This window comes from Topomyia yanbarensis, chromosome 1 (genome assembly GCF_030247195.1).
Source record: "Topomyia yanbarensis strain Yona2022 chromosome 1, ASM3024719v1, whole genome shotgun sequence".
NCBI classification, from domain to species: domain Eukaryota; kingdom Metazoa; phylum Arthropoda; class Insecta; order Diptera; family Culicidae; genus Topomyia; species Topomyia yanbarensis.
The window spans coordinates 191,647,491-191,665,813 of record NC_080670.1 but is presented as its reverse complement, the minus strand read 5'-3'; the positions used below and the strand labels follow the sequence as shown (position 1 = coordinate 191,665,813).

Genomic DNA, 18,323 nt, shown 5'->3' with positions numbered 1-18,323 from the left:
ATTTAAAAGTTATATAAACGAGTGTATGCACGCGATGTTACGTACACACTAGCAGACGTGACGTAGAAACAATCACGCGATCGAAAAAGTTTACATACAAACACTCGATTATTTCGCGACCATCCATACACACTTAAAGGGTCTTACCATAAAAATTTGCCAACTTCAACTTGACGCATTATCATGATTGGTTTCAGCATAAAAAACAATTATTGCGCGATTTTTGTTGGAAGTTTGGGTGAAGTGAATTGATCAAAACTTTCGTTCATTATTATGAATCATTTCAATAACATTCTGTAATTTGTCCATGCAAAAAAACTCGGTGCGTAGCTTTTTGTAGAACGTCTCTGGAAAAAACACGATTTGCGGCATTCTATTTAAACACATTCTTGTTTGACAAATTTTTGATCGTAACTACTTTCACGTCCACGATCTAGCAAACATGAAAACAGCCCAAAAATTTGCAAACGCGATTTCAATAGCCACATATAAACGCTCATTCCCACGCGATCATGAAATCTTTACGTCCCCACATCAGAACCGTACAGTCAATAGCACAATCAGAATCACGGCCCGCTGCAATTGGCCTTAAGGGGAGTTTCCCATTCAAATGATTTAAAAGTGAGCAAAATTTGATAGTTTTTTGTGGGCCAATGAAAAAAAAATAGAAGGAAACAGTTTTAGAATTAAAAAAGCTTATATTTTCGTCTTCATTCACTCATTTTTAAGACAAAAAAAACAAAATGGCGACGGTGGTGACGTTCTGGCTAAGGTAAGGTGTGCGTGGAATTCCGTACAGGATCGATTTGAAACACAAAACTAATAATAAGGTTCTAAAGTAAACTAAATTTATTGGAGTAATGAAGAAGAACGAGTAATAAACTTCAAATTTGACGTGATGGTGCAAACTTTGAGATCGATTTTTTAGCTCTTTTACCACTTTAGGACTTCACAAAAACAGTGAAAATGAAGAATTTTTAGATTGTATAGGTCATTCCTCCAATGAAAAAGGTTTTCTTTCGAGAGGGCAAAAGATGAAGTCTTTAAATTGAACCGTTTTCAAATGAGATTGCACGTAATTTTGAAAAATCATGTTTTGAGATAAACGTGTTTAAAATTTTGAGAACATTCGATGACTTATTCTTGGTAGAATGTCAATATTTTGTAATAATTAGATGGACTTATGGGTTTTGGATATCGCTGATTACGAAATCGGAAGTCAGTTTTTCGAAATTCAAAATGGCCGATCCAATATGGCGGACCCCCACTAAAAAAATAAGTGGTATTTCAGCTAAAATCGAAAAAAAATGTTTTGTGATTTACAAACACGAATTTGAGTTAATATGTATCAAAATAAAAAGGGCGATTTCAAGTTGGCGGACTAAAATGTTATTTTAACAATTTTGACCAAAATTTTTCGGTTTTCACTGTTTTCTGTGGCTCTTCGATAACTCACGATTAGTCAGCGATGCCAAGTCCGTATAACAGTCCTTCCTACATCTCGAATTGCTCCTGGAGAGAAATGGCTGGTGTTTTCCTCTTCAGATAAACCGTCATCGCGTAGCCGAACACCATGCCTTCGGTAGCTTGCAGACATTGATTATCAGAGGTCCGGTCGAAATGGGCTGTTTCAGACCCAACGGCAACTCCAGGCGCGTTCATACTTTTCAGCAATGACGGACGAGCTTCCTTCATTGAACAAGTTTGCGACTATACAAGTGACACTTTCCATGGTTTGAGAAGCAGAATGTAAATGTTTCGGAGCCAGTCTCACCACACACCCGTTGAAAAATTCATTGGAATAATAGGTATTTCCTCCAATACTAACTATTTAGATACGCTCAGACGCAATTCAACCGCGGCAGCAGTGGCGCCCTCTACAGATCAAGCCGTGACAAACGTTCTCGAGACCTGTATACCTGTACGAGCCGAGACCGTCCCATGGCGGCCAGGATGCCGCTGCGAACAATGCCCTGTAGAAACTTTTGATGAGCGAATCAAAAAAACCCTTTTAACATAATATAGTAGACACTTATACCTTTCAAAAAATTCAAAAAAGAAAAAAAAATCAAATTTTTGAGAATGTGTTTTAGTAGGTGACATTTTCCGTCTCGTCTGCCATTGTAGTGAGTGATTCTGGCAGGAAGATCTTCGGGAGAACCTAGCTTTACAGCTCCAGTTGCATCACTCCAAACAAAGTTGTACTGATATTACAGCATATTGTACTCTAGGATATAATGAAAAAAAATATTGCACGATTGACTTTAAATAAGTATGTTTTGGGTAAAAATCAACCATATAGACGATTTAGTTTTATTTATTTTTTGATCTCTGTGAAGCGTGATGCAAAATTAGATGCTGATTTGGCAGAAATGGTAAAGACGAAGGAAAAATACGAGTAACCTGAATGACACTTATTACTCTAGTTTACTGTCCGATTATTCGAAAATGTACACTAAACCGTCATAGCAAGGTGATCTTTGAATAAACCTATGGTTTAGTGGCAATTTTATAGTTCGTAAAGAGAATTTGGATAATGTACACAGTAATCAATAGTAAATTTTGTTATTTAAAGAATACTAAGTTGGATCGTGTGGGAACTACATCCAGAATATTAGCGCATTTACCCAAAACTCCATGCGGCCTTTCCCGATCGAAAAGGAACGGCCGCGCTTCATGAAACACCGCACTTAGCCGATCTGTCACAATCAGCCTTATTCTGCATTACCACGGATCACATTTTCGAACGAATGTGGATCGATCGAAGCAGGCTCCCGTTTGATTTTGCTGTCGTTATAGGGAATGCAAATTACATTCGTTCGAAAAAGCGATCCGTCGTAATGCAGAATACGGCTGAATATCGAATATTTGCATAACGAAGGGCTGAATGGGACACAAGTTGTGCGGAAAATCAGCCCTGCGTTATGCAACGTATTGTGCAGGTTGTGTATGCAAGTGGTGAAAATTCACCACGTTCAGTAAACTTCTTTTGCCCGAGCAGCGGGCATTTTGCGGAGAAAAATATTCATTTTGCTTGCTGCGATTTGTCTGTTTTGATTTTGCATTTGTCGTGAACGACCACGCGCCTCCTTCGTTAAAAAGTGTGATGGCATTATTTGGTGGTCTGTGCAATCTACTCACGAGACGTGAGAGTTGAATTTGACTGGTGAATTAGTCAAAAACTGCCGTAGAATTTGCGTTTCGACTTCGTCTCATCAGAATCCGACACTAACTTGGTGACAGAACTAAGCTAGCGCTTGAGTAGGGGTTTTCAGGAACACAATTAGTGTCTCCGTTTTTGGAGCTAGCATTAATACGGCGCTAGCTTAGTCTTGTCATCAAGTTAGTGTCGGATTCTGATGAGACGAAGCCGAAACGCAAATTGTATAACTAATTTATTTATAGTTTTTGTGCCCCTAACGCGCAAATATGGTTTTAAACTTTTCTCGTTAGAGGAGAAAAGTTAGTTTTTACTTAAATTTATATATTCTGATTTATTCTAATTCAATACACATTGATGTGAAATACCACAAACAAACAAAAAACCCGCCTGAAGACCACCGATGGCAACTATTCCATCAACTTCGACATTGATAAACTATTCAATTCTTTCCAGTAATCCCCTCTGCCTCAGTAGTCCGGATATCTGCATCTTTCTATCACAATAGCGATCCAGCAAAGAGCAAAACAAATCCACCGAACCAAATAACCAACCGAAGCGATGTCTTTCCGAGCCTCGAACTCGGTTTTACTTCACGCCTAATCCCTCACTTCCGGACTACAGCACCAGCGGATGTAAGGGATCGAGCGACTGCCAAATGCATCGCCTCTCGCTGCTATTGTTTTAATTAGTTTCTCCCTGGTTCTGTGAAATAAAATCCAGCCTTGACAATACGCTTACTTAGTCCCGAATGAATAAAGAAGCAGCATCGCCCAGTGCACTCGACAGCATTTTGACTTCTACACTTTGGGTGTTTCATTTTTTTTCCCCGACTGGCTTCTCGCACTCGTCTTCAGGCTTAGAGAGACTTATCTCCAAAAGGGTGTCGGTCGTCGTCCGGGTACATTCCGTGGTACAGTTTCGGGCAATGTAAAACACGTCTTACGCCAGCTTCAAGTTCCCCCTCTCATAACATAAATTCTGCGCCTCGGCAGTGCAGTGAGAGTCATGTCATAGTCACACGCTGGGTGTGCTTCTTTTCCGGCTACAATCCTCCACCAGAACAGACCAGACCAGATCCCGAGCCGGGTGTTGAGGATTTTATAGTTAAAACAATTCTCTGCCTCTACGCGGCAGTATTCGCTTTGGGCCAATGAAAATTTTCGTTTTTTTTCTTCTTTCGTTGCTCGTTGACTTCCATCACCGAGGACCGCACGAGAAAGAAAGAAAAACGGTTCGCGTGTGGTGGCTCTTGTTAATTCCACTTTGCAGAGTCGTTTTCACTTGATAATCATATCTGTTCTTTTGTTGGTTGCAAGCTGCTGCTCAGCGAAAAGCTCGCGATTTGGGTGGGTGTCTGCCATGGCATTTCATGTTTTGCTTCCACGAGGAAACCAGTTCATATAGTGCATAAGGGTGTTTACAATTTACGCTGGTCGCTGGCGGGAAGCTCTTATTTTTTTTAAACCCCATTCCTGAAACATATGTGTGCTACTCTTGCAGCGCCCGAGTGACGTCCTCTTTCCATTTTCTAAATGAAATCCTGTCCACTTGGGAGCCAAGCTTTCCATCATAATTGCATTATTGCCAGTTATTGTTTCCAATAAGGCCCAAGGATGCATCGACGGAGCACGTGTACTACTACTACTACTTGGAGCAATCGGTTTGACAAATATCTCCTTTCACAGCACTGAGTGTCAAATTGCGACCCGGGCTGATTGCGCGCCAAACCGATATGGAATCGATTGCTGTATCGGTTTTGAGAAAGAAATTAGCGGAAGTGAAGCTCGTTCCAAGCAAATATGGTAAAGTGCTATTCTTCTTCGGGACTGTCATCAAACCAAACCACCCCACCGATCCCGCCTGACTGCTTCCGTGTTTCGTGCCAACCACTACTGAGCTGAGCGGTTCTACTAGCGCGCGGTAGAAAAGGGATCATATTGCGCGCGTGGCTGGCTGGCTGGCTGCCTTGCCTTTTACCGTTATTAGCATACAATCGTTGTCCTCGTTCGCTACGTCGTCGTCGTCATCGGTCGACGGAAGGCTTTCTAGGAATAAGCTGGAAAATGGGAAATGATTGCAGCAAACATGCAAACCGTTTGCTCGTTTTGCGTCTGCCGATAGTCTCGAGAGCGCAAAGAGCTGTTCTGTTTCAAATAATGTAATTTCGATTGTTTGTTTATGGATTGAGTTATGCATTTATAATGATGTCGAGGGGGGGTACAGGGGCGATTGGTGCGGTGTGAATGTGGTCACGGACGGAATTTACGGTGTTGGTCGTTGCTGGGGGCGCGGAAGGGTTTGTAGGATAATCTTGCTGGACAATTGTAGGTAGTTTTTGACAATGTTTAATCTTCGTTGGTCAGCGTAAATTGAAATTAATGGATGATAACAGATTCACTGAGAGTTTAAAAATTTAATTATTGTTTGAATGAGGAATGATCGAACTCGCCCCGGCAGAGTGTAATTGCGAAAGATAATAAAAAAAAACTCCGCTGTCAAGATAATTCTAGTCAAACACCCGCCGCAGTTCTAGCTCAATCTATTTACTTCCAACTAACGAATACAACGATCACGATACTCAGTCTATTTTCCTCTTCTGTAACGCAAAGCGAACGACAAAGAACAGTTTCTTTAATCTTGTCTGTATTGTTTGATAGATAAAAGAACCGTTATTTTTATTATCTTCCCGTGGTCGTCGAGATGAGTGAATTTCAGCAGCTAAAAGTGGAGTTCAGGCTAAATAGGTTGACTTTCGATCTTTTCGAATTAGACCGACATGGGGAACATTTACTGAAGATGGAAGATTGAGCTCAAGCTAACCTCTTTATCTAGTTCCGTCATGTAAGACATTCAGCACTGATAACGTTCATCGAATTGACCCAGGCAAACATTAATTTTTCATACCAATCAAAAACACTTGGTTGAGTGTGCCGGCGCTAGAATCAAGAACCAATGGTAAAATGTAGGTGCAACTACATGATCTGGGTGCGCGACGTTTGGCATAAATACGTTAGGCATAATGGACGATAGGCATTATTCACAAAAAAACTACGCTTTGTTATACCATCCTTTCGTATGACTTTAACGAGACACCACGAAACGAAAAATACAATTGGAGGAATTTACCCCTTACAAATATAGTTTTTTTTTTCGATTTTTTCGCTTGGATGAGTTGGATTCTTTCTTCATCTAAGTAAACAGTTTTGATTCAAATACATTTCAAGTCTATTGGATGTATTTCCAATATAACTGTATCCAAATATTGAAAAATAAAACAAGATTGGGGTCTGCCCGGGATATGTGATCAGCATTAAGCGATAGATTACGGTGATTTGCATTCGATAGTCATGTAAGAAGGTATTGGTTTAATCACTTGCATCCCTACAATATGAGCGCCGTTGGGAATACTAGTGAAAAAAATTCTCCAGGTGTCATTCGTAATAAATTCCACTTCTTGCGACGTAATTCGATTGATGCAATTTTCTTTAGTGCACGGTGCCAATCATGGATACGAACATCAACCTTGTAATTTTTCATATACACTGGTGTCTTGATTCTGTTGTTATTACATTCGATCTTGTGTTGCATGTTTTTCTTGCGCTGAAGTCTTCTACTCGTAATCAAAACACAGTTTTTGACGTGGTGTAGCTGAATGTAACTTCTGCGAAATTAAGCTAAAAATTTTTTTTCGAGATTGCATCAAATCTCGACGTTTCATGCATTTTAAAGTCACTTGGCATCAAAAATGCAAATTCGATTTTGAAATTTTCCTTTAGTCCCCCCTTTGAACAAAAATCGTCAAAAAAAGTCAATTTTCGCTAAAAATTTTTTTTCGAGATTACATCAAATTTTGACGCTTTATGCATTTTGAAGTCATTTGGCATCAAAAATACCAGCTCGATTTTGAAATTTTCCCCCCTTTGAACAAAAAAAGTCCAAAAAAGAACATTTGAACAAATTTTTTTTTCGAGGTTGCATCAAATCTCAACGTTTTATGCATTTTAAAATCATTTGGCATCAAAATGCAAATTCGATCGGTTCACCAAATTTACAAAATATGAACACCACACGTTAAGCTGTATTGCAACTAAATATGGTTATTCTGCGTCGTTCTGAGAGACTTGTGGTGTAATATTTTCGTGGATAGCATTAGGAGTGGGAAACCAAAAAATCTGAATAGATAATTATAAATTTTTTCTGTATTTTTTCCGCATCAAATTATCAAAAAGTCTTATACTTCAGCGGTAGATTTCTGAGCTAGTAGTGTTTGCCCATCTATCAATGGAAATTAGCATCTACTGACATATATTAGCACACGAAAATAGGCTTAACCTTCAAACTACCAAGCCCTCTTCGATACACCAAAATCGACGTTCAATTGGCCATAACTTTTTTTCTGTTTAATCGATTTTGATGCAGTTTTTTGCCAAAGAACCGGAAATTATTCCAATTTTCGAAAATGCTTTAAAAATTGTATTCGGAGCTACGACCCCGGAGTAAATCCAGATTGCAGTGGGGTACCAACTCTTGGCCATTTTCAGTTTTTCATAAATATTTTCAAAGCAACGCTAGAATTCAACATTTTTCGACAAGAATTTGTTAGAAATGACCTTCTTACATAATAATTGCACTTCATATATGAGTAATACGAATTGGCCAGTTCCTGGGAGCGATTCCCAAAAGTGGCCATTCATGAGCTTACATTGCATATGCTTTATTATAAGAGAAACACTAATTTATTTCAACAAATCTTATCAGATCGTCTACTTAGTATAACAAGCAAATAATTCAATAAAGGTTTAATATAGATTTGCCACTTTCTGACCAGTTCCGGGAATTCCTCAGACTTGTGATATTTTGTCTGAAGCAAACAAATGATGTTACTGGCGACAGCGCTTTTAAGAAGAACTAATGCGTTTACATGCCTGCTCACTAAGTTGAGATCGATGGCGTAGTTATCGATTCGAACTTGGCATGCGTGGATCTACTGAAGGACGGAATTGGCTGTTCCCAGGACCCCTTGATCCAGTCAGCGAAGACTTTGAATGAAAATCGCACCGGACGGGTTCAAAATGTTGTGCCCCTTCAAACTAGTGTCGGCTTTGGTGAGACTGCCTTGCGTCTTCTTCGACAAGGATCGTCTGCATTAGTCATAAAAGTTGCATTTCGTCTTCGTCTTATCAGAATCCGATACTGACTCAGTGACAGGACTAGGACGCTAGGTCCAATTATTCTAGACTAACAGGACCGTAGCGTAGTCTTCTGGCGGTTTTGGTAGAGCTTAAATTATGCGCCTCTTTGCTGTTTACTTTGGCTTTCTTTTCAGTTCGATTTTCGAACAATTTTGTGTGTACCTAGGAATGATACTCCTATCCTGACTTATGTTATGACTTAACCTTACTTATTTTATAAAGCAGAGTAAGATTTTAACGCCACCCTAACCTGGCCAACCACACGCTACGGCTCTGATGATAGAGTTACTTGCTAATAAATTTTCAGATCAACTCAGACCATCTTGTGTGTATAATGCCACCAGGCGATGGAATCTATAGCTATGTATTTTCTCCATTTATTTGAATGGTTTGTTGGCCTACTTGGTTCAAATTTGGAAGTCTTGTAGCATGAAGAACCATGCTAATATACTTCTATTTACACCTGTTCAATGATGGGGGCCCCTTAGTTTAATAGGGCCCCGCGTGGCCTCAAGACGGCCCTGATCAAAAGTAATATTTATTATTTATGAAAAACCGTAGAAATTGATTACAGATAGTTAAAATGAAACGTGTGAACCCGTTTTGCCCTACTTCGATTGGATTCCGGTTCCGGAGTTACGGGTTCAATAGTGTGACCACACAGCAAATTCCCATATAAACTGAAATGAAAAATTCTCAAAGTGGGAGTAAGGGAAAATTTAAAAAAGGAATTTGTATTTTTGATGCCAAATGACTTTTAAATGCATGAAACGTTGAGATTTGATATAATCTCGGAGAATTTTTTTGACGAGAATTGACTTTTTTTGGACTCTAAAAATCGTCAACCTAATCCAACCCATTTTTTATAGGCTAAGGTAGGAGTATGCAGTGAGGTGTTACTACTTTAAAATTATAACTAGTTTAAATTTTTTTAACAAGTTGAAATTTTTTCGGCAAGGTACGGACCCTCGGATCTTCCTCTCTTGATCCGCCGCTGGTTTCAAGCGATTATCCAGCGTCGACACGTAGTATCTCAAGATCGTGGCTGTCGATCCATTGCATGCATGTGCAAATCGTACTGAATATGTAATATTCATTTCTACCATTGTATTGAACATAAAGGGACACATTCAACAGGGCATAACTTTTTTACCATTGGGTAAAAATCAACCAAATTTTGCACACTTTCTCATTGATGTGTATTGTTTACATGCTGTCAAACTCGATTCAAAGAAAATGGAGATGAACCAACGCGAGTCGAGAGAACAAATTCTTTCCAAACACCTGGAATTTCCTGACCTGTCGCACCGGCAGTTGGGAAAAATGTTGAACATTCACCATTCAACCGTCTCCAGAGTGTTGAAGCGGTTCCAGGAGCGGTTGACGTTGGACCACGGCAAAGGAGCTGGAAGAAAACCGGGACCGGAGAACAAAAAGACGGAGGAAAAGGTGAAGCGGATGATTAAAGCAAATCCCAACGTCTCAAGCCGTGATTTGGCTAAAAAGATCGGCATGTCGCCTAGCTACGTCCAGAATGCAAAGAAGAGAGCTGGACTACATACATACAATGTATAGAACTTGAGTTTGTCTTCACATCTCGCCCTGAGCAGAAGCAAAAAATCGTCCCGCGCAAGTGAAACAGTCAATTCTATCTAAAAATCAATAGGTGCCTATCACACAAGCAGCCCATATAACAATAGCCTATACCTACTGTGGGATATAGTGATGAGTGACGGTGCCCAGCAAAAAGCAACCCAGATGCGGCCGAACTGTGTTGCTGTTGATTTTTCAAAATGCCCCGTAAGACCAGCCATTCGGGAAGTGGAACAGTTATTAAAAGTGCAGATGGAACTCAATCTGGCTGAAGTGAAAACCCTACAAATGCATCATATCAAACATTGCGTGCTGATTTCGTTCAACAACATTAACCAAGCTGAGTCATTCGCCTCGCGAAACAACATGCAGCTACCGCCGAATGCGGCAATGTTAAATATAGCATTCCCGTATACATCGAAAACGGCGCTGTAGAAGTTCGGGTCCATGATTTGGCTACGCGTACCCCTGACGGCGCGATTAAAAAATGCTTGCAAAAATACGGAGAAGTAGTCTCCGTTACACATGATGCATGAAGGAATTTTTTCCCGGGCATCCCTAACGGTGTTCGTGTGGTAAGAATGCGTGTGACCAAGCCAATTCCCTCTTACTTAAGCTTCACAGTGTTAGGAAGGGACGATGCTCTCATTCAACAGACATCACTAGTCACGTACCCAGGGCAAATTCCTACATGCCAGTTCTGCACGAAGAAGCTGCACCTCGGAAAACCTTGCGTAGAAACTAAAACTGTTAAGGAAAACTCAAATCCAACTGAAATCAGCACACAACCATCTTACGCTAAACCACTAACAGCTGCAAAACCAACATCTCCGGATCATGCACCAACAACCAGCAACAACAACAACGAAACGAATGCCGAAAAATACGAACATACAATAACGACCGATAAGAGTAAGACACAAACTGGAACATCTGACCGCGAGCAGCAGGAAAGTAGTACGGATGAGGACATAGACATGAACGACAACGCGAAAGAAAACAAACGGATCGAACCTCAAATTTCAGTGGACAACACTGGCAATATTTTGCCCCCTAGAAAAAGGATCTCAACACGCAGCAGAAAGCTGCGCCTGAACGAGACCAAACATTTTACATAGCTGTTTTTTTTATTTATTGTAAAAAAATTGGCATTTGGGCCTAAATAAATTTATTAATTATAAAAAAAATGTGTCACTTCAACAGCAAAAATTTCCCGATGATTGGAAGTGTTCAGTCATGTTTCCGGTACACAAGAAAGGTGACAAAAGCAACATCGAGAACTACCGGGGAATCACTTCGCTGAGAGTCGAGTCAAAAAATTTCGAATCGCTTGCTAACGAGGTGCTGTTTTCTGCTAGTAAACATTACATAAGCACTTGTCAACACGGACTCTTTCCGGGTTGATCGATGGAGACGAATCTGGTGCCCTTCACATTCTTCTGTGCAGAACAAATGTCCAAACAACTGTAGGTGGACACGATCTACACTGATCTTAAGGCTGCATTCGACACTGGTAACCATGGGATACTGTTACGAAGCTTGATGCACTGTCCGATTCTGCCGTTGGATTCGATCATATCTTGTTCACCATAAAGCCGTTGTTCAAATTGGTGACAATGAATCTGAATTCATTTCCAACCATTCTGAAGTTCTTCAAGGCAGTACGCCGGGTCCGCTACTGTTTTCACTGTTCGTGAATGATGTGGTTTTCGCCTTAATGCGTGGAGGGAAACATGTAAAAGATTTGGGCGTCATCCTAGATGAAAGGCTAACGTACACCCATCAGTTCTCAGCGATCATCGACAAAGCAAATTGTCTACTAGGTTTTATGTTCAAAATATCCAACGAATTTTGGGATGCTTTGTGCTTCAAAGCATTATATTGTTCACTCAGTTAGAATTCGCAAACTTCGTCAGGTGCCCCTACGCTGCGTTACGTCAATTGCCTTGGAATGATCCGCTGAACTTGCCACCATACGAAGGCCGTTGTCGATTACTAGGACTGCACACTCTAGAAGATCGTAGACACGCGTCGCAAGCTACCTTCGTGTCTAAGCTTATTCTCGCTGAATATGATGTTCCCGATCTCCTAGGACAAATTAACCTCTACCCACCAACCCGTGTCCTTCGTCCTCGAACACTGCTGCAGACTTAAATGTGCAACACCAACTACGCTGCCAACAGCCCGATACTAGCAATGGTCCGTCGCTTTAACGATTACAGCGACATCTACGGCTTCGATATTAGTTCTACACAGTTTCGTATCCGTTTGTTAGCACTTTAGGTTAATTATTTGTAGTTTAGTTCATTGAGACTCAGTGTCAGTTGGACTTAAATTGTTAAATACAATACGAATAGTGCTCGATAGCGGGCAGGTGTAGTATCAAACTGGTGATTGTCACTAGCTATTTTTGAAAAACCTGTCATCTATTCAGAACGGAGTATAATCACATAAGATTATCGTAGCGCTCGAAGATACGAAACGATAACCTGATGTGTTAGGAAACCAGAACCATCACTACTAGATCTCACATGCTTCTTGGTTGCGCGGTTCGTCTCAACATCATTGACGTCGACCGCAGAGCAGTGGAAGAGCGATTTATGCTTTTTTCAAAGTAAGACTTTCAGCAAGCGGACTGACTGACAAAACAATATAAATGGTAGCTGGTAGAGAGTAAGCCGGCGTCGGCGGTAAAACATGATGATGAGTTATGTTCTACCATAGACCATGCGGTAGACTTGGGTGCAACGCCCAACTCCTACTCTGCAGAAGGCAAAGAATTCTTCACATTTTCCTTTCGATCATGCCCATGTGAGCCTGCCTAGTTCTAGTTTTCCGTTCTAAGTTTATAACTGATTCACTCTAGAATACCTATCCGTCTTTTAATTTCATTGCTTTCGTTTCTCTTAGTCTCAAATTTGCCGAAAACAGCCAACAAAATCGATACAGTAGAACCTTGCGGCAATTAAAACATAGTAACAGAGAGTAAGACAGTCCGAAAGGTGTGTGGGTTCGCGGTTGGAAATCGATGGGGTACCGTACGAAGGTTTAGATGAATCAGTATCATTCTTAGTCTTGTTTACGACAAATGCAAGATTCGAACGAAAGTGGTTCGTATTCCCGTTTGCAGTAGCCCAATTGAATATTCGTTTGAACCGCTTTCAAACGAATCTTTCATTCGCCGCAAACAAGAATAAGGATGTATATCTTGGAACACTAGGGATACGTGAAAACGTTGTTAGCCGCGGGGTTAAATAGCGTCTAGCAGCGCCGAATAGGATTTTCGTGCAGTTTTCGTAGTAAACTGAAGTCTCGAAGACTGCATACGCGGACAAAACTTGCTATATACAAATTGCGGATACTCCTTATTATTCTTTTCGGCTATGAGACATGCACGTTAAAGGAAGCAGACATTCGAGGGTCCGGGTGTGCTTGAGAATATTACGCTGACATCGGAAGGCTGATTAAACACGGCAGACTACAGTGGGATGGACTATTGGCGCGAGTTCCGGAAAAGAGACCACTTAGCAGATGTATACAGTCGAGGAAGATGCGGGCGTTTAAGAAAACTGGAGATTGACATCCCAAGATCGAGTAACCTCGAAATCTAATGTAAATTTGTAGTGTTTCGAATTCATCTCGTCAGTAACTAGCACCAACTTAGGGCCAAGTTAGACGATGTATCTAAACTAGTACCTCGGTTAGCACTAGATAGACACAACAATCATAACAGTCGCACGACACATGTAAACGGGTAAAGACAGGAACTCTGGTTTGCTGGCGAGAAATCAAAAACGAACTCCTGTCTTTTGGCTAGGGAACAAAACGCTTGGCACTATGCAATATTGATTCCCAGTTCATACAGTACCTTCAGTCATATCGTCGAAACAGCAATTATGATAGAATCCTATCCGGAATTTTTGAAGAACCGATCCGGGATCTTGGGAGAATCACATTCGCGAATTCATTCGGGATTCTAGGAGAATCCCCACATCTTGTGAAAGTCGCAACAGGAATTCTAGAAGAACCGATTCGAGATTCTGAGCGAATCCATCGGGGATTCTATTGAGCAATCCCTCCAGGATTCTGGGAGAATGCCATCTGGGATTTCGGAGGAGTCATATTAACGATTCTGGGAAAATTTCATCCGGAGTTCAGGAAGAATCCCGTCATGAATTCTGGGAGAATCCATTTCAAGATTCTGGAACAATCCCATCCAAGTTGGTAGGAGAATCCGATCCGGAATTCTTGAAGAATCCCATCCGGAAATTCGGAAGAACTTTATCCGGGATTCTAGGAGAATTTCATCTGGAATTTTGGGAGAATCTCACCCGGGATTCTGGAAGAATTATCTCCGGGATTTCACGAGAATCTCATTCGTAAATTTGAGAGAATTCCATCCGGATCTGTCCGGGATGCTGAGATAATCTGATCTAGTTCGAGATTCTTGTCTTGGGATGCTATGACAATCACATCCGGTGTAAGTTTTAAAGTTTTAGGACAAACCGAAAGAAGGCAAAATTGTAGGGACTAATTATTTGTGTTCTACTTTTTGCGAGTTCACCCGTTACTCGGCGGGCTAGTAAAAAGGAAAAAAACCGAAGAGCGTCTTTTTTCCATGTTAGGAGCGGCTTGAAACAGCGTCTGTTCCAGAGCGAGCGGCTAAAAAACGAATCGCGGTGCCTCGTCAGCCATATTCAAAATGGCATTACAGCGCTGGTACGGTGATATGCTGAATAATCAACCAAAACCACGGCAAACGTAATGGTTCAGAGGGGGCCATTTACTACGTAATCAACAACCGAGTATTCCACCCGGATTCATCCCTGCCGATTTAGTCGCAAATCATACGCAAATTTCCAAATGAATATTAAATGATCGGCTGATGCGAACACTATGGCACACTTCCACTACGACCTGACTAACTGGACGATGGTGCCACGATGCCAACACGTCAAAACAATGCAAACAAAAGGTCTGAACGTCACCATAGTACCGACCAACCAACCGACCGACCGGCAAACGCCTGCTCACACAACCCGAGCTGAGTAAATTTTCGTGAAAAAGGATTATTACATCAATTCGCCAAGGGACCTTTTGCCTGGAACAATTATAATTACGTTGATAATTGTCGTTTAGCCTTTATGCGGCGGGCACATCCATATAAACAGACATACACGGACACGTTTCGGTTCGGTTCGGTTTCAACCGCAGTCGAACGATGGAATTCACGAGTGTAGTAGAAGCATCGTTTTGGAGCTTTGGACTTTCGCAAGCAACAATAATGAGCCATGAAGGATGCAACCGCCGTCCGGTCCAGCCCGTCGGATTCCGGGGGATCGATTAGTGTTTTTCGGATGGTTCCACGAGAGTTGTGTGGTGGGAGAGTGATTTGATAAATTCAAACTTAATTAGCTATTGTTTTCGGCGGTGGAAGTTCGGTTTGTCTGGTTGGCTCCGGGAAAACCGAAATCGATCATAGCTCTACCTCCATCCCATGATTGGAAGCGTCGATAGGAGAACACACAGATGAAGAGCTTAATTAAAAATGTAAATGCTATGCAGCTTGTGTGGTTTGGATGGTTTCGGTTTTTCGGATGCAGCCACCGGAAGGCAATTGAATAGTACGGGAATTCGACCGTGTATGTGTGCGTGTGTGTGGATGGATTTGTTTGTCATACTAGCCAAACCAGATTGTGACAAATGACGGTCGAGATTGACGGATAATTAGTTTTCGGTTGATGCCGGAGAGATGCTAATCGTTTTTCGGTAGTTAATTGGCGACCGGCTGAAATTATATATTCAAGGGTTTAACTGATTTTATTTCACAGAAATATCCGACGAAGTTTCAAATTCATTTTATTTTTATTTCGTGATTTCGTACCTTGGTTTATAGTTCACTTGTCACAAAAATATTTATATAAATTCTCCTGTCTCTCTTTCTCTTTCTAGGCACTATAGATTTTTAATCCAGTTCTACAACTTTGTGTTTGCTACCAACAAAACAGTTCATTAAAAAATCCTCCAAACTCTACACTGCTCTGAATGTCTTCGGTTTTTGTTTTGCACAATAGAAGAAATCAAACTAACAGCTAGCAATAACATCTATCCTAAACAATCGCCAGTAGGTTTGGCGTGATGGCTTCCACGGGAACGGGTTTGCATTATCACAACAAGTCCACGGTCTTCTCCTGCCCGACGACATCGGCGGCAGCAGCTGTTCAAGACACCGACGACACCCCACCACCATCGTCCCCATCGAGCCCACCCGAGGTATCCATACGGGACAGTTCCAGCTCACGCATCTCCCGCTCTTTACACAGCCGGTGAGCCTTACAGCGATCGTGATGGTTGACAATCTCCAGCCGAAAGTTGGAGTTTCCTTCGACGAAAGAAGTTCGTATGTCCGGGATGTCATTGCTCCACTTGCGGCAGAAGGCACAGTACATGTAGTTTTTGTCTTCGTCGTACCTTAGCCAATCGAACTGTTCTAACCAGTTGGGCCGGAAGCGGCCACCCTTTCGCGATGATGTCGACGTTGAATCTCGACCTGCGCCGCGGGCGGTCACTGCCGCCGCCGCCCCCCGCTGAGGAGTCTGCGGTTTGACGTGGCTCGCCGGTGGTCGAATCATTTCCTGGAGTAGTGATTCTTCTGCTGTGGGGTTGCTGGCACTGGTTGAGGATCCACGGTTTGGTGGTTGTTGTTGTTGTTGCTGCTGAAGAAGGTAACGATGCAGATTCGTTGGACTGTTCCAGTCGGAAAAGTTCCGGGTAGCCGCAGCTGCATTAGATATGATTGAAATTGTACTTTGAGCTAGCTGCAACTGGTTTTGGACAGTAGATTGCTGCTGTTTCAGCTGTTGGAGTTCTGCGAGGGACGACAGCAGAGTTTGCTGCTGACGGTGGTCGGGGGGAGTAGATGAGGAGGAGGAGGAAGCTTCCTCCTTGATGGCAGTCGTGAGGGTTATGGCCGTCAATTTGCCGGACGTCGACGGCAATGGTTGTGGGGGTGTGGCGGTGGAGGCTGTTCCAGATGACGACGACGACGGTTCACCTCCCCAAACATTTTTCTGTCAAACATAGGAAGGGAAGGATTCATTGTATCATTGCCGAGTCGGTGTGTGAGTGTGTTTGATTCTCGCCTAGTGTTGACATAAATGTGATCAGAAAGCTTTTACATCTACCAACGAGTGGGACGAGGAGGGACATAGCCCATTTGTGTTTTTTTTTACAAGATGCGTTGACTAGCACGTTTGCAAAGGGACAATGAACACATTGTTTAGATTTTTTCTTTTGCACAGTCGATTCTTGAGGATGGAAATATTCTTGCATCAATTTGTTTGGAATGGTATAATTTTGATCGATACGCATCAATTCCTTCTTCCTTCGAATGAAATGACGAGAAAAATGTTTGTTTGGCAACAACTCGCGAGACGTTTCCAGTCACTTGGTTTTTTTCGTTTTTTTTAGCACTTTATATTGCCGATGACAGTTGACAGATTTTGTTTTTGTGCTTTTAAAGCAATAATATCGATTGGTTGGTAATATTGATATGTTGAGACCGAAAATATATAAAAAAATATGCTTGCGCTTGTTTCCGTTTATAATGGAACCAAAAGAACCGGCTCAAAGAAAAAACCTAGACAAAGTTCCAATTGATGAGAAAACTGATATACACAAAAAACAAGGACTACATGAAACAATGTATTACGAAAATAAGAGAAAATAATAGTCTACAATAGTAAACTAAACACTTCCACCACGCAAAAAGACAAAACACAAACGTAAAGAGTACAGATTAATATTAGACTACCAGTTTCGTTAAGCCCTAGATATGTTAGAACAACAAACAAGTTACAATAGTCTTACCTGTAGTAACTCTGGAGGTAGCGAGTGATGGCGGCCGGGCAGTTCGGGCAACTCCTGCTTAATACTAGACTGAATTATCGAATGACCGGTCAGCGAATGCACCGGGGCCGGTGAACTGCCCTTAAACTCATCGTCTGGCTTTGGACTTAGCTTGAAACTACTGTGTGATGACGCCTGTTAGGAATAGAAAAAAAACAGAAAAAAACTATTTCAATTACAACGCCTTACACAACAACCGAGCAGTTGAAAATAATAATTTTAAACTTCCATCGCTCTCGAGACACATTTCCCCCTGCAAGTGCACTACCTAGTAAGGCGGCCGTTACACAATCAACTGAGCTACCCGACTTGCGCCTAACGTTAGGCAACACATACTGCCCTCCTCTAAGTGAGCATTCTCTTTCCATAAAAGTCTACCGAAATTATCCGTTCCTAGCTGGCGGACGAAACTAACTATAGTATAGGAAGGTTGGCTGGTTCTTTCGTCCGCCCGGGATAAACGCGCG

The 18,323-nt window shown here is 41.7% G+C and overlaps 1 protein-coding gene across 15 annotated transcripts in view; it reads right to left on the bottom strand.

Moving 5' to 3' along the window:
- LOC131685169 (sex determination protein fruitless) overlaps nucleotides 1–18,323 on the bottom strand; it is a 624,000-nt gene that overhangs the window by 91,281 nt on the left and 514,396 nt on the right. For 14 of the 15 annotated variants that reach the window (XM_058968683.1, XM_058968704.1, XM_058968721.1 and 11 more), the window contains one exon: nucleotides 17,818–17,991. In XM_058968683.1, coding sequence (XP_058824666.1) covers nucleotides 17,818–17,991 — 174 coding nt within the window. Of the gene's footprint in view, nucleotides 1–15,794; nucleotides 17,019–17,817; nucleotides 17,992–18,323 lie in introns of those variants that run through there. The other variant, XM_058968694.1, reaches the window with a different exon arrangement.